The sequence below is a fragment of the Schistocerca piceifrons genome, chromosome 10, assembly GCF_021461385.2.
Source record: "Schistocerca piceifrons isolate TAMUIC-IGC-003096 chromosome 10, iqSchPice1.1, whole genome shotgun sequence".
Classification (NCBI taxonomy): domain Eukaryota; kingdom Metazoa; phylum Arthropoda; class Insecta; order Orthoptera; family Acrididae; genus Schistocerca; species Schistocerca piceifrons.
The window spans coordinates 45,067,182-45,084,346 of NC_060147.1; the positions used below are offsets into that span (position 1 = coordinate 45,067,182).

General features: G+C 46.0%; 1 protein-coding gene across 1 annotated transcript in view; it reads left to right on the plus strand.

The window, feature by feature from the left end:
* Positions 1–17,165, plus strand: part of LOC124718677 (ras-related protein Rab-8A) — a 254,876-nt gene that overhangs the window by 107,273 nt on the left and 130,438 nt on the right. Inside the window, exon 2 of the mRNA XM_047244302.1 lies at positions 9,673–9,733. Coding sequence (XP_047100258.1) covers positions 9,673–9,733 — 61 coding nt within the window. The remainder of the gene's footprint in view (positions 1–9,672; positions 9,734–17,165) is intronic.

The following is a 17,165-nucleotide window of genomic DNA, read 5'->3' on the forward strand; positions in this document are numbered from 1 at the left end:
AAGTTGCAATTCTGACAACTGTAGCAGATGCAAATGTGTTTTTAGGGCATCGTTTCCATCATAGAGTAAATATCTCTGGAGTGAGCATTGCGTTGTGGGCATGTTGTCAACATTAAACCAGGATTGTCACATGTTCTCGGGACTTTGCTGTGCGTGTGTGCTTTCCGCAGAGTTTGAAGCTTATAATATCAACACTTTTTGTTGTTTTCACCGTTTGTTGATACTGTAATAGCGGTGGTGAATTACTGTTGTTGCTACGGATGGAAAGAAAAATATGTGAAAGGAGGGATAGTAACTTTTCATGGGTACATACCATGTAGCTCTAATTATAGTTATCATATTAGTAAGCGACACTGTACATGTTTAAAAATTTCGAGACGCATTATAATTAAGGCTTGATTCTGTATACCTATTTTTCTACGATTTTATGACTATATAATAGATATTACGGCTCGTACAAAAGCTTACAAACAATCGCTTCCTCTCGTAAATTTGCTAGTGGAATAGGAATTATGTATATAGATTTTAAAGACGGGAGATAAATTCAGTAGAGTGGGAGTCTTTAATTGTCTTCGTATGATGTGTGTGTCCAAACCTTTTTGTTTACTATAAAGTTACAGTAGGAAACCATGTTAAGTGTGTCTGGGACATGGACAATGATTATGTGTGATATATATTTTAGTTTCCCGAAGGATGAACAACGAGTAAAGATGTGGCTCCAGAAATGAGGAGGAGTAATTTTGTCCCCACAAAATATTCCAAAGTGTGTTCAAAACACTTTGAAGAGGAATGTTTAGACAGAGAAAAATTTGGACGTGTGTGGCTGAAGGTAGATGCTATACCAACAGTTTTTAATTTTCCACAGCACCTACTACCAAAAGTACCCACACGAAAACCACCTGTAAAACGAAATTTGTCAGATTCGTATATATAACTTGTGGTTATCATATTTGCTAGTTTCTTTCACTGAGTAATATTTATTTAATAAACTGGGAGCAAGTACGTAAAATGCGTTAAATAAATACTTCGAAGTGTCACCAGTAAGAAAAATTGTGCTTTAGGTCGCAAAAAAGAGAAAATAAATACGCTGAAAAGACGAATTAGCAGGGATATAATCGCTAATGTAATGTGTGGCAAATTCGGTGTTTTTCGGACACTTGCAAAAGTACTAGCGTACTGTCAAGTCGTTTTGCAAGACTATCACTGCAGAAATGTACGTCAGGATCTGTAATACTATAAGGTGGCGTATCATACCGAAAACTACCAAAAATCGAGTGCATCTGAACTGTGACACCTATCGCAAAGAAGCAGAATGTAATATCTCTTGCCCTTAAAAGTTACGTAGCCGGTTTATTCCCGGTATCAAATGGTTACTGTTAAAATGTCTGCGCAACATATATAAATAATCCACGACACGTACGAAGAGAATACATCTGTACTAGGGATGTAGTGACATTCTAAATATACAGGGCGCTATACGGACAAACACACGACGTCACGAGAACACGTGACCAGGCCGGCAATCATAGAGTAAATATCTCTGGAGTGAGCACTCACATGCGCAGAACAGATTTTGTATTGTCAACATACATTCCCGGCCTGGTCACGTGTTCTCGGGACGTCGTGTGTTTGTCCGTATTGCGCCCTGTATATTTAGAATGTCACTAAATCCCTAGTACAGACGGATTCTCTTCGTACGTGTAGTGGATTATTTATATATGTTGCGCAGACATTTTAACAGTATACATTTGATACCGGGAACAAACCAGCTACGTAACTTTTAAGGGCAAGTGATATTACATTCAGCTTCTTTGCGATAGGTGTCATAGTTCAGATGCACTCGATTTGTGGTAGTTTTTGGTATGATACCGCACTTTATAGTATTACAGAGCCGGAAGTACATGTTTGCAGTGATAGTCCTGCAAAACGACTTGACAGTACGTTAGTACTTTCGCAAGTGTCCAAAAAACACCGAATTTACCACACATTAGCGATTATATCCCTGCTAATTCGTCCTTTTTTCTTGTATTTCTGCGTATTTATTTTCTCGTTTTTGCGACCTAAAGCACAATTTTTCTTACTGGTGACGCTTTGAGGTATTTATTTAACGCATTTTAAGTACTTGCCCCCAGTTTATTAAATAAATAGCAGACTGAGTAATCTATATACATAATTGACAAGTCACTGATAAATGCATGGAGGATAGTATTTATTGAAACAACTAACCTCTCCCTTTCCTGTTCCACTAGCAAATTTACGAGAGGAAGCGATTCTTTGTAAGCTTTTGTACGAGCCGTAATATCTATTATATAGTCATAAAATCGTAGAAAAATAGATCTACAGAATCAAGTCTTAATTATAATGCGTCTCGAAATTTTTAAACGTATACAGTGTCTCTTACTAAAATGAAAACTATAATTAGAGCTATATGGAATGTACCCATGAAAAGTTACTATCCCTCCTTTCACATATTTTCTTTGCATCCGTAGCAACAACGTAATTCACCATCGCTATTACACTATCAACAAATGGTGAAACACAACAAAAACTCTCGGTATTATAAACTTCAAACGCTGCAGAAAGCACACAGGCACAGCGAAGTCCCGAGATCACGTGACAATCCTGGTTTAATGTTGACAACATGCGCAGAACGCAATGCTCACTCCAGAGATATTTACTCTATGCCGGCAATGTATGTTGACAACACAAAATCTGTTCTGCGCATGTGAATGCTTACTCTAGAGATATTTACTCTATGGTTTCCATATGAGTTCATAAGATGCGGAACAGAGTCAAAGATGATCTATAAAACCAAAGGGTATATATCACGGCCTTCTAGATGTATCCCGCACACCTTGGATTGAAAGTAATACACAGAATCGTTGTTCTCTGAGCTGGTATTGAACTGCTGCTTCAAAACGTGGGCGTGGCAGGGAGGCCACGCTTTTAATTAATTTTCAGGCACTTCGGATGCGATGTTAACATTGAAACTAGTCGGAAACTTATTTTCCATGAGTTCTAATAACAAACAAAAAATAAATCGAAAATTGACATTTTTGGTCAATTTCATCAACGTCCCCCTTGAAGTGTTCGCATGAATGGGCATGTGATCACTCCCAAGGAAATAATGAAAACATAATAGTTTGTCACATAAGCTGTAAAAAATTAACGCAACAGTTTCAGAGTCACACAGTTCCTCTGTGCTCGGTCAAAAATATATGTTTTTAACGTTTTAGAACTTGCATTTCGTTTTGGAAGTTTTCACTCTTGAGTTCCTTTGTTGTAACATATTTCACTCCCGCTTATTTGTTGTTTTCATTTCTGTGGGACGTCTATGTGGTATCTCGCCTGCTCTCACTATTCATCACGTTTACTTGAGATAGTAACGTCACACACCTCATATTCTGTGACCAATACATAGCATGACAACTGCCAGGACTACAGAAATAGAACAAACAGTTCAATGAATACTGTTGTGGTTGGTAGGAGAGGCAACACCGTGTTACTATAGGAAGCCAAAAGGCACGCGTTTTAGCTCACGCAGGCTGGCGTGAGGTCTGGAACAGGACAAGGCTGGCTCTGAGCACTATGGGACTCAACATCTTAGGTCATAGGTCCCCTAGAACTTAGAACTACTTAAACCTAACTAACGTAAGGACATCACACACACACCCATGCCCGAGGCAGGATTCGAACCTGCGACCGTAGCAGTCCCGCGGTTCCGGACTGCAGCGCCAGAACCGCACGGCCACCGCGGCCGGCCAGGACAAGGAAATTAGAATTTAGAAAAAACGGACGTAGCTGGTGGAATACTTAACTTTAATCCATAAATGGTGAACGTCGCTCTTGACGGTACATTATGCACAGTATCAATAGTAACTGGTAATGGCGCCTTGCTGGGTCGTAGCAAATGACGTAGCTGAAGGCTATGCTAACTATCGTCTCGGCAAATGAGAGCGTATTTTGTCAGTGAACCATCGCTAGCAAAGTCGGTTGTACAACTGGGGCGAGTGCTACGAAGTCTCTCTAGACCTGCCGTGTGGCGGCGCTCGGTCTGCAATCACTGATAGTGGTGACACGCGGGTCCGACGTATACTAACGGACCGCGGCCGATTTAAAGGCTACCACCTAGCAAGTGTGGTGTCTGGCGGTGACACCACATTCATCCCCCCGCAAATCGGCGTACGGTTGTGGCATAAGGCTTCCGCCCGCCGTGGGGAGGACCCCATGTTGACGTATGCGACGAGGTGGGGAGCCTAACAACAGGCGAGGCTGTGCCACCCGCACCCTACCATTCGGACCGCGGGGAGCTAGAAAACGCCTGAAAACCTGCTCCAGGGTGCACGCCAACATGCGGCGTATGTGCCCGTAGAGAGACAGGAGGGGCCGAAGGGTCGACGTCCATCGGGCTGGGGCACCCGACGGGCGAAGACGACATACGGTCCGGAGCGGGCAAGAGTTCCATGTCGGAGGACAGCCGGTCACGGGAAGCGATCGGCGGCGCGTGACCCAGGGAGGAGCCCGGTGGCTGCAGCGACGCGTCCACTGCGGGCGGCGCCGGCGGGAGAACAGGCGGCGGCGCGTCGCCATGGGGCAAAATGGAAGGCAGCGCCGGTAACACCTGGGGATGAGGGGAGCCAGTGGATGGGTCCCCAGGGCGCTGACCGGACGGCACCGTCGCTGAAAGCAGACGGGGAGCGGCAGATCCCGTGCGACGACGGAGGCGCAGCCGATTGAGATGCCGACGCACCTCACCAGAGGCCCCCAAAATCAGATACATAGCGCGGCCGAAGCAGCGAAGAATGCGCCCTTCGAGCCAACGCCGTGAACCTCGATAGTGGCGGTAGTAGACAAGTCATGTATGGCTCGGGACTGGGATGTATGCCTTGGGCATTGAGTACATGTCCCAGGTAGGGCACGTCACTAGCAAAAAACACACAGTTGTCCTTCCGCAAGCGAAGACCATTTTGTCGCAAGACCTGAAATAATGTTCTGAGATTGGCTAAATGTTGTTCTTCCGTCTTTCCAGAGACCACAATATCGTCCAGATAGTTTGCTGCAGTAGGGACCGACGCACAAACAGTTTGCAGATATTGCTGAAACAATGCAGGGGCGGATGCACACCCGAATGGCAGTCGTTTGAATCGATACAAACCAAGATGCATGTTAACCACCAAAACGCTCTGAGATTCTTCGTCCACCGGTATTTGCAAGTACGCATCTGCTAGGTCCAACTTCGAAAAATATTTACCCGGGCACAGTTTGTCAAAAAGATCTTCTGGACAGGCTAAAGGAAAAGTTGCAGTCACTAGTTGTGGATTCACTGTTGCCTTGAAGTCCACACAAAGTCTCAATTTTCCGGAAGGTTTTTCAGAATTACTAAGGGTGATACCCAGAGAGAAGCCTGCACACGTTCAATTACACCTTGTGATTCCAAATTGTGTAACGTTTTTGCGACCTCATCACGCAATGCGTGGGGAACATTGCGCGCTCTGAAAAATTTCAGTTGCGCGTTTACTTTCAGTTCCAAATGTGCGTTATAGTTCTTAGCGCAACCGAGGCCCGGTGCAAAAATGTCTGCAAATTCTTCACATAGACGAGAAACACTGTCTGAAGGCACAGTCTGGTTCACTGATAGGACCTGATTTACTATAGACAAGTTAAACAACTGAAATAAATCGAAACCAAACAAGTTCACTGCAGAAGAAGAATGAAGGACGTAAAATGACACAAGTTTTGTTTGTCCTTTGTATGTTGCAAGAAGGCTGCACTGTCCTAACACAGGGATCTCTTGACCTGAATAGCTAGTTAACTTAACAGTTGCGGCATGCAACGGAGGTGTGCTCAGCAGTTTCTAAGTGTCTTGATTGATCACTGAAACTGCAGCCCCGGCATCGAGCTGGAATGGTATCACTTTGCCGTTAATGTCCAAGTCCACAAAAAGTTTATTGCCCTGCTGACGACAAGAGCGACTGTCTCGTGCAACGGGAACTGACACTGGTACGAAATCACTTGCAACTTGATGGGAGTTCTGGCGATATTGACGCACATTATTTGTGCAACGAACACAGTCACTGTTAGAGAGAGTGGCACTGGGTGGAGTGGAGTGAACTATATGAATTTCCATCGGCGAAGTGTCGCGAGCCTGAGTATCCTTGGTTCGATTCCGATTCCGGCGCAAAGCAAAGGGCCTGGGATGATTTTGAGTTTCCGATCTGAGCTTTTTCTGGCAAACACTTTGAACATGTCCTTTTTTATTACAGTAAAAGCAAATAGCTTGGCGTGACGGGCAATTCTCACGCGAATGTCTAGTAGCACACAGCGGGCATGATTTTAGCACTGCATTTGCTTGCTTGCATGGCACACGTGGCTGAGAGCCTGGCGGCAGAGGCGCTGCCGGGCGCCCTCGGCTGTTTACTGTTCCGTGCAGCTCGCCCGGCGGGCCGGTTAACGTGACACACGGGTGGCGAAGTTTAAAATGATTCCTGAGCAAAGTCAAGTGTGTCCTGCCGATCCAATATGTCCATCACTTGTTGAAGGGAGGGACTGACTAGTTTCAAAATCTGTTCCCTTATACGAACATCAGAAACGTTCTGTGCAATTGCATCACGTACCATAGTATCTGAATAACGGAGTCCACATTGACACTCAAAAGCACAATCCCTAGTAAGGCCTTGCAAGGTTGCAACCCACTCCCAATTAGTCTGACCTACCGTACGTTTAGTACGAAAGAAGGTATACCGTTTGGCAACTACATTGACTGATTCTTTGAAATATGCATCTAATGCAGACAACCTTTCGTCGTAGGACAGAGTTGCTACGTCGCGTCGGGGAAATAATTTGACTATCACACGGTACGTGTTCACCCCTATTGAGGACAACAAAAAAGGCTGCCGCTCGTTACCTTGAATTCTGTAGGCGGCGAGATGGAATCCAAATTGGCGTGACCACTCCGTCCAGCTTTCCAGTGCAGCAACAAAAGGACGAAAGGTTGGTGCAACAGCGTGCTGTGGCTGCGTTAGCGGTGGAGCGGCGGCTGCCGCATCGTTTTGCATTGGACGTTGACCCTGGACGAGCTGTCCAAGGGCATCCAGTAATGCCTGCGTCTGCTGATTCTGTAAGCGATAAAATTCGGACAGTACATCTGGAGATGGTGGCGAAGCCATTACACAAGTAAATCAGGGCAGTGTGGTTAAGAACACGGTATTGCCTCATCGCCAATGTTGTGGTTGGCAGGAGAGCCAACACCGTGTTACTAGAGGCAGCCGAAAGGCAAGCGTTTTAGCTCACGCAGATTGGCGTGACGTCTGGAACAGGACAAGGAAATTAGAATTTAGAAAAAACGGACGTAGCTGGTGGAATACTTAGCTTTAATCCATAAATGGTGAACGTCGCTCTTGACGGTACATTATGCACAGTATCAATAGTAACTGGTAATGGCGCCTTGCTAGGTCGTAGCAATTGACTTAGCTGAAGGCTATGCTAACTATCGTCTCGGCAAATGAGAGCGTATTTTGTCAGTGAACCATCGCTAGCAAAGTCGGTTCTACAACTGTGGCGAGTGCTAGGAAGTCTCTCGAGACCTGCCGTGTGGCGGCGCTCGGTCTGCAATCACTGATAGTGGCGACACGCGGGTCCGACGTATACTAACGGACCGCGGCCGATTTAAAGGCTACCACCTAGCAAGTGTGGTGTCTGGCGGTGACACCACAAATACACGGACAGTTCACAATTTTCTGAAATAAAAAGGTAAATGGAATGAAATGTTTTTGAACCTGGGTCGTCCAAGTAGGAGTTTTCCAGTGCGCTCTATGTTATACTTGATAACCTTGGACCCTTAAATGATTATATTTTGCTCTTTTTTTACAATTCAATACATCTTCTTCCTGTTCCCGTGCTTGTCCATGTTCAGCTTTTGACAGACCATCCACCGGACCATCGTACGACAAAATCTGCGTTTTCGAGATTCCCTTGTAAGTGTGGCCACACCGGAGATTGATGACATTTGCCTCTGTTCCTTTGATGCGCAGCATCTATCCTCATTTATCTCGAACGCTTTTCCTATTCAGCCTATGCGAGATGTGCTCTCGTTCAGTAATAGGCCTATTTGTCATGTGGTGCCAAACACTTCTAGTTTTAAGCTGTCGTAACATTTCGTTAGTGTACGGCAACTACTACACTATTGGCCAGTAAAATTGCTACACCACGAAGATGAGCGTGCTACAGACACAAAATTTAACCGACAGGAAGAAGATGCTGTGATATGCAAATGATTAGTGTTTCAGAGCATTCACACAAGGTTGGTGCCGGTGGCGACACCTACAACGTGCTGATATGAGGAAAGTTGCCAACCGATTTCTCGTACACGATCAGCTGTTGACCGGCGTTGCTTGATGAAACGTTGTTGTGATGCCTCGTGTAAGGAGAAGAAATGCGAACCATCACGTTTCCGATTTTGATAAAGGTCGGATTATAGCCTATCGCGATTGCGGTTTATCGTATCGCGACGTTGCTGCTCGCGTCGGTCGAGATCCAATGACTGTTAGCAGAATATGGAATCGGTGGGTTCAGGAGGGTAATACGGAACGCTGTGCTGGATTCCAACGGCCTCGTATCACTAGCAGTCGAGATGACAGGCATCTTATCCGCATGGCTGTAACGGATCGTGCAGCCACGTCTCGATCCCTGAGTCAACAGATGGGGACGTTTGCAAGACAACAACCATCTGCACGAACAGTTCGACGACGTTTGCAGCAGCATGGACTATCAGCTCGGAGACCGTGGCTGCGGTTACCTTGACGCTGCATCACAGACAGGAGCGCATGCGATGGTGTACTTAACGAGGAACCTGGGTGCACGAATGGCAAAACGTCATTTCTTCGGATGAATCCAATTTCTGTTCACAGCATCATGATGATCGCATCCGTGTTTGGCGACATCGCGGTGAACGCACATTGGAAGCGTGTATTCGTCATCACCGTACTGGCATATCATCCGGCGTGATGGTATGGGGTGCCATTGGTTGCACGTCTCGGTCACCTCTTGTTCGTATTGACGGGACTTTGAACAGTGGACGTTACATTTCAGATGTGTTATGACCCATGTCGATCCCTCAAAACCCTACATTTCAGCAAGATAACGCACGACCGCATGTTGCAGGTCCAGTACGGTCCTTTCTGGATACAGAAAACATTCGACTGCTGCCCTGGCCAGCACATTCTCCAAATCTCTCTCCAATTGAAAACGTCTGGTCAATGGTGCCCGAGCAACTGGCTCGTCACAATACGCCAGTCACTACTCTTGATGAACTGTGGTATCGTATTGAAGCTGCAAAGACAGCTGTACCTGTACACGCCATCCAAGCTCTGTCTGACTCAATGCCCAGGCGTATCAAGGCCGTTATTACGGCCAGAGGTGGTTGTTCTGGGTACTGATTTCTCAGGATCTCTGCACCCCTATCGTGTGAAAATGTAATCACATGTCAGTTCTAGTATAATATATTTGTCCAATGAATACCCGTTTATCATCTGCATTTCTTTCTGGTGTAGCAATTGTAATATCCAGTAGTGTATATGTTAAAAAATAACTTAGTTTTATCATTCCGTAAAAGCCGAAACTAATTTATTTGACAGTTACAGATCCACTAATTTTAGTTCTCTATCCTGTTTCCAGGTCTGGACTTCAAACAGAAAATCATCAACTTAGACGGGACGCCGATAAAACTGCAGATATGGTGAGTACACCATTGCACTACTTTTTGCAATGAAGTGAAGAAAACCAGCGGTCAGCAGGCACACGGTCTTGCCGCGCGTAATTTTCGGAACACCACAATAAATTGGCGATTGGCTACACCCAAGAGCCCGCTAGAGCAGCGCTGCGGATCGCAGAAAAACTGTCGAAAAGCCAGTACGTGATCAGCAAAACCTACAAAGTTGGACACGAGAATGTTTACGAAAGTAAAAATATAGCTCGTCTGTAATTATATCACTAGTTAAGTTGGTGCCGCGGAAGACAGTTCAATAACAGTAGGGGAAGATGAGGGAATTTGGCGCACCGAAAGTAATTTTTTTATTAATCGTAACACCGCGTTCTTAAAATAATGGGATTTGTTCCAAAACTCCCATCCATGTATCCGTAAATGACTGCTGAGATAATAACTTTTGGACGGTTAATTTTTACATGACACCACATCTATCCTAATTTTTCCACTGTGTCAATTTATACAAACACGGCCCGAAAAAAAGCATCGAGTAAGTAACTCACTGTTATGCTTAATTTTCTGCTTTATATAGTACCGATTACAATCAAATATTTTTAGGTTGCTACATGATTAACAAAAAACCCCAGTCTATAAATATAACGTGTAAATGCAAACTATAGAAATAAAGCAATAAGACTAGTCTTCAAAAACTTCCATCAAAACTTGAGAAATTCAGTGGTACGTGAACATATAGTATTCAATTTACATGTGTTGTTGGGCCGATCTGATGTTGTAATTTGTAGTATTAGAAGCCAAGTTCGCTTAATGCGCAGTTGTTTATTTCACGACCAGTTTTCATAGTTACTAGCTGTCATCTTAAGATTCTCAGATGTCCCAGAAGTATAACTCCACACCAGTCTCGTCGTTATAATGACAAAATGCTCCAATTATAATAATACGGCTCCACACTGGTTTGTCAGATACTTAAAGTTGCTAAACAGAATATCCATACCACCAATAAGGAGTTTGTCAGTTTGACTTGTTTTGTTTTAGGGCGCAAAACCAACTACCATCATACGCGCCCATGTCAGAACCGTAGAACACGAGGAGAGAAAAGGAGTTAAAAACGACTACTCGTTAAGGCCAACTGACGAAAGGAAAGACATCTAAAAAGAGGGAATTTGAGAAAGGACCATAAAATTAGCCATAGAGAAACGTCCTGAACTAAAGGTTAAATTTCCTTCACCATATTGCTACGACGGATAAGAAGTAAATCGCGGTCGACAGCGCGCGCATCGTTCGCCGATAAGTCATACGGCAAACACAAACGAGAACGTAAGTGGTTAAAAAAGGGACATTATGTCAGAAAATGGCGAACCGTCAGAGGCTGAGGGCAATGAGCACAAAGTGATGGGGAAGCACCACTTAACAAATGGCGATAGCTAAAAAGACAGTGTCCAATACGCAACCTAGCTAAAATGATCTTCTCGTGGCGAGAGGGTCAAAAGGAGCTCCTCCAAGCCGCTGAGAGGGGCTTTTTAACCTGGAGCTTATTCCTATGAAGGGAGGAGCATTGGCGATGTCAAAGTGACACCACCTGCCGACAGACGCAACACAGAGACCATCGGCGGGAATGTACGAGGGTCAGTCCAATAGAAATGCACACTATTTTTGTTAAAATACAGTTTTCATTCTGCATGGGTGAAATTTTTACAGTGTGTAGATACATCCTTCCCGCTTGTTTTCAAACTTACTTCAACCTGTTTCCGTGAGTGGCGCCGTCACAGCATGTCTTCAAGATGGCTGCTACACTTGACGTTCGTCAGAAGCAACGTGCTGTCATAGAATTCTTGTGCTCTGAAAACGAGACGGTGAGAAACATCCACAAGAGGTTGGAAAAGCTATATGGAGAGGCTGCTGTCGATCGCAGTACAGTTAGTCGGTGGGCAAGCAGGTTACGTGATGAAAGCGGGCACGGCAATATTGACGATTGTCCTCGCAGCGGCAGGCCTCGTACTGCACACACTCCACACAATGTGCAAAGAGTTACCGAATTGGTGACTGCTGACAGACGCATCACAGTGAACTAATTGTCACGCTACGTTGGGATAGGGGAAGGAAGTGTTTGCAGAATACTGAAAGTGTTGGCGTTAAAAAAGGTTTGTGCCACATGGGTTCCCAGGATGTTGACAGTGGCTCACAAAGAAACAAGAAAAACGGTATGCAGCGAACTTTTGGAACAGTACGAGAACGATGGAGATGGATTTCTTGGAAGAATTGTGACAGGTGATGAAACATGGCTCCATCATTTTTCACCAGAGACGAAGAGGCAATCAATGGAGTGGCATCATGCAAATTCACCGAAGAAAAAAAATTCAAAACCACATCTTCTGCTGGAGAAGTTATGGCTACGGTGTTTTTCGATTCCGAAGGACTCTCGCTTGTGGACATCGTGCCAAGTGGAACCACCATAAATTCTGATGCATATGTGACGACACTGAAGAAACTTCAAGCTCGACTGAGTCGTGTTCGACCACATCGGCAAAAGCAGGATGTTCTGCTGTTGCACTACACTGCACGGCAACATCTCAGTCAAAAAACCATGGAAGCGATCACAAAACTCGGATGGACAACACTGAAACACCCGCCTTACTGTCCTGACCTGGCTCTGTGTGACTATCATCTCTTTGGGAAACTGAAAGACTTTCTTCGTGGAACAAGGTTTGAAGATGTTGAGTCCCTTGTGCACGCTGCCAAACAGTGGCTCCAACAGGTTGGTCCAGAATTTTACCGTGCGGGTATACAGGCGCTGGTTCCAAGATGAAGTAAGACAGTTGAGAGGTTGAAATTCGAAATTGCTCTGAGCACTATGGGACTTAACTTCTCAGGTCATCAGTCCCCTAGAACTTAGAACTACTTAACCTATCTAACCTAAGGATATCACACACATCTGTGCCTGAGGCAGGATTCGAACGTGCTATCGTAGCGGTCGCGCGATTCCAGACTGTAGCGCCTAGAACCGCTCGGCCACTCTGGCCGGCGCAGTTGAGAGGGATGGAAATTATGTGGAGACATGAAAATATTGTTCCTAAAGGATGTATCTACGTAATGTAAGACTTTCAAACATGTAGAATAAAAGATGTATTTAAAAAAATAGTGTGTATTTCTTTAGGAGTGACCCTCGTAGGTACTCGGGGGCTGGGGTACAAGGACTGCAGCCTTGGCAGCAGCGTCAGCGACCTCGTTTCCCGTCATACCGACGTGACCACGAACCCACGTAAATATCGCAATGACTCCACCAAGAGTGAGCAAGTGGCAGCTTTCCTGGACCCGTTGCACTAAGGGATGGACGGTGTACAGCGGGCAGAGGCTTTCAAGGGCTCTGAGTGAGTTTGAGCAGCTGGCGCAATTGAAAAGCCTGTGTCGCCGGATGTACTGTGTGGCCTGATACAGGGCAAAGAGCTATGCAGTGTTCCGGAAGGCGATACCGAGAAACGTCAGTGCCAATGACGAAGGCACACCCGACACCACGCCGGCCGGGGTGGCCGTGCGGTTCTAGGCGCTACAGTCTGGAGCCCAGCGACCGCTACGGTCGCAGGTTCGAATCCTGCCTCGGGCATGAATGTGTGTGATGTCCTTAGGTTAGTTAGGTTTAAGTAGTTCTAAGTTCTAGGGGACTGATGACCTCAGATGTTAACTCCCATAGTGCTCAGAGCCATTTGAACCCGACACCACGGTCAGTGCGAGAGCCATCAGAAACAGAAAGGTACTATCGCGAAGTATCACGCAAAGGTCGTGAAACTGAAGGCAATAGGGCGAGGCTGGAATAGTGTCATTAGGGAGCGAATGAAGGGCAAGGTGAACACGAAGCCAAGGTGGTGAAGGCGCACTGGGAAGTGGCGGGTAGCGTGAGGTTAAGCTCCCGGAGCAAGAGCCAAAAGCGAACTCCAGGAGGTGGCAGACAAGAGAGGTACGCCGCATACTGGCGATCAAAGAAGGAGGCGCGGGATGGGTGGCTGGGCATGGCAGACAAACGGCATGCGTGCATGCTGAGGAGAAAGTCAGCGCAGTATGTCAGTGGTAGTTCGGCAGCTTCTGCATACAGACTCTCCACTGGGCTAGTGTTAAAGGCGCCAGTCGCCAAACGGATGCCAATAAGGAGTACAGGACCAAAACAGGTACATCAGTAAAGATGATACGTCGACGGCAACTCACGAAGACTGAGCTGGTGCGTTTTAGAGTGGTTGTAACCACTTGACTCTGCCTCTAAGGTGCACCGACTCAGTCTTCGCGAGTTGCTGTCAACGGATCATCTTTACTGATGTACCCGTTTTTGCTCCAGTACTACCTATCGCTGCCATGGGTATTTTATTCAGCAAGTTTTATCTATCTGACAAACCAGTGTGGAGCTGTATTATTATACACTGAAGAGCCAAAGAAACTGGCACAGCTGCCTAATGTCGTGTAGGGCCCCCTCGAGCATGCAGAAGTGCCGCAACACGGCGTGGCAGGGACTCGATTAGTGTTTGAAGTAATGCTGGAGGAAACTGACGCCATGAATCCTGCACGGCTGTCCACACATCCATAAAAGAACGAGGCGGTGGAAATCTCTTCTGGACAGCACGTTGTAAGGCATCACAGATGTGCTCAATAATGGGGGGTTTGGTGGCCAGCGGTTGTGTTTAAACTCAGAAGAGTGTTCCTGGAGACACTCTGTAGCAATTTTGGTCGCGTGGGGTGTCGCGTTGTCCTGTTGGAATTGCCCAAGTCCGTCGGAATACACGATACACATGAATGGATGCAGGTGATCAGACAGGATGCTTAATTACCTGTGATCTCTCAGAGTCGTATCTAGACGTATCAGGGATCCCACATAACTCGAACTGCACGCACCCCACACAATTAAAGAGCCTCCACCAGCTAGAACAGTGCCCTGCTGACATGCAGGGTCCACGGATACACATCCATCCGCTCGATACAATTTGAAATGGGCCTCGTCCGACCAGGCAACATGTTTCCAGCCATCAATAGTCCAATCTCGACGTTGGTGGGTCCAAGCGAGGCGTAAAGCTTTGTGTCGTGCAGTCATCAAGGGTACACGAGTGAGCCTTCGGCTCCAAAAGTCCATATCAATCATGTTTCGTTGAATGGTTCGCAGCCGGCCGCTGTGGCCGAGCGGTTCTAGGCGCTTCAGACCGCAACCGCATGACTGCTACGGTCGCAGGTTCCAGTCCTGCCTCGGGCATGGATGTGTGTGATGTCCTTCGGTTATTTAGGTTTAAGTAATGCTAAGTCTAGAGGACTGATGAGCTATTTGAACCATTTTTGAATGGTTCGCACGTTGACACATGTATTTGAAAGATGCAGCAGTTTGCAGAAAGTTTGCGCTTCTGTCACATAGAACGTTTCTCTTCAGTCGCCGTTGGTGCCGTTCTTGCAGCGATGTCGAAGATTTTATGTTTACACGATTCCTGATATTGACGGTACACTCGTGAAATGGTAGTACGGGAAAATCCCCACTTCATCGCTGCCTCAGACATGCTGTGTTCCATCGCTCGTGCCCCGACTATAACGCCACGTTGCAACTCATTTAAATCTTGATAACGTGCCATTGCAGCTGCAGTAACTGATCTAAGAACTGCGCTAGGCACTTGTCGTCTTACATAGGTGTTGCCGACCGGAGCACCGTATTCTGGCTGTTTACATACCTCTGTATACGCACGCCTATACCAGTTTCTTTGGCGCTTCAGCATAAATGGAGCATGTTCTCAGTATGTCGACGAGACTGATGCGTAGATATATCTCTTGGAGATCGAGAACCTGAAGATGAGAGGTACTTACTGCGGTATCGATAGCTTTGATGCCACGGCGTAGGTGCTAGTTCATAGGTTGGCACTACGACACCGACACAGACGACAGCGCCCTCTAGCCGGCGCTGTGCACCTCTAAGAGCGCTGCTCCAAATTCTAGTCCATTTAATTCTGAGTAGACGACCAAGCAACATTGTTTCTATTTCATAGTCAGCGAGCCACTACAGATTTTGCCTGTGTAACTTTTGTTAGCGTTGACACCTGTACGACTTCGCACCTACGTGCTCATCTCAGCCAAAGTTACGTAAGCCGAATGTAATCCTAATTCTGACTATAGTAAAGGTGATTAAGTTTAAACGCAGTACCGAAGTACTTCACCATCACCTGCTCCTCCTAGCTTCCCACATACGGACTATCCTTCAATTTACAGGAGCAGACCCACGCGCCGCCTTCCAGGCGGGATCCAAAAGTTACTGTCGAAACTGGTCATGAGATAAACTGTTTCACATGGAGAGATCTTGGCTTCTAACAGTACAAATTAAAAATAAACTGCCGGACAAAAAAGTCCAGCACCCGGAAGGCAAGAAGAAACGAAATGAATCTCCACTGTTCCAGAGGCTGTGTGATGCTACTGCGGTGATTACAAAATGCAATCAAATTTATAAAGAACTATGCAGTGTGGCAGCACATGTGACCATGGTATTGTATCCCTCTGGCACGGATGCATGCACTAGTTCGGGTCGGAAGGGTGTTATAAAGCTGTTACATCCTATGCTGACTCCAGTCTGTCCCGCGACTGATATAACAGGTCTCGGACGAGTTCTATCGGGGACACATCTGGCTATCGGCTGCCTGCAGAAATACCATAACACATGAGGACGAACGATGCCTGTGATGTGCCGTTGTACTGTTAAGATTTCCTTCGTTCAGTACCAGGCCTGACCCAAAGTCACACCAACTGGGACGCATAGAGTACGTCTACACAGACACTCCGCATGCCACCGTACGGTGCGTGGCGGAGGGTACCCTGTGCCACTGCTTGTCATTTCCTTTCCTGTTCCACTCGCAAATAGAGCAAGGGATAAACATCTGTCTGTATGCCTTCGTATGAGCCCCAATCTCTCGTGTCTTATCTTCGTGTGAGCAGCTGAACGCTGAACGGAATGGACAGTGTCTTGAAAGGAGGGTATAAGATAAATATCAACAAAAGCAAAACGAGGATAATGGAATGTAGTCAAATTAACTCGGGTGATGCTGAGGGACATTAGGAAATGAGACACTTAAAGTAGTGAAGGAATTTTGCTATTTGGGGAGTAAAATAACTGATGATGGTCGAAGTAGGTACAATATAAAATGTAGACTGGCAGTGGCAAGGAAAACGTTTCGGAAGAGGAGAAATTTGTTAACATCGAATATAGACTTAAGTGGCAGGAAGTGGTTTCTGAAAGTACTTGTAGGGAGTGTAGCCATGTATGGATGTGAAACGTGGACAATAAATAGTTCGGACAAGAAGAGAATAGAAGCTTTCGAAATGTGGTGCTACAGAAAAATGCTGAATATTAGATGGGTAGATCACATAACTAATGAGGAGGTATTGAATAGAAGTAGGGAGAAGAGAAATTTAGGGCACACCTTGACTAGAAGAAGGGATCGGT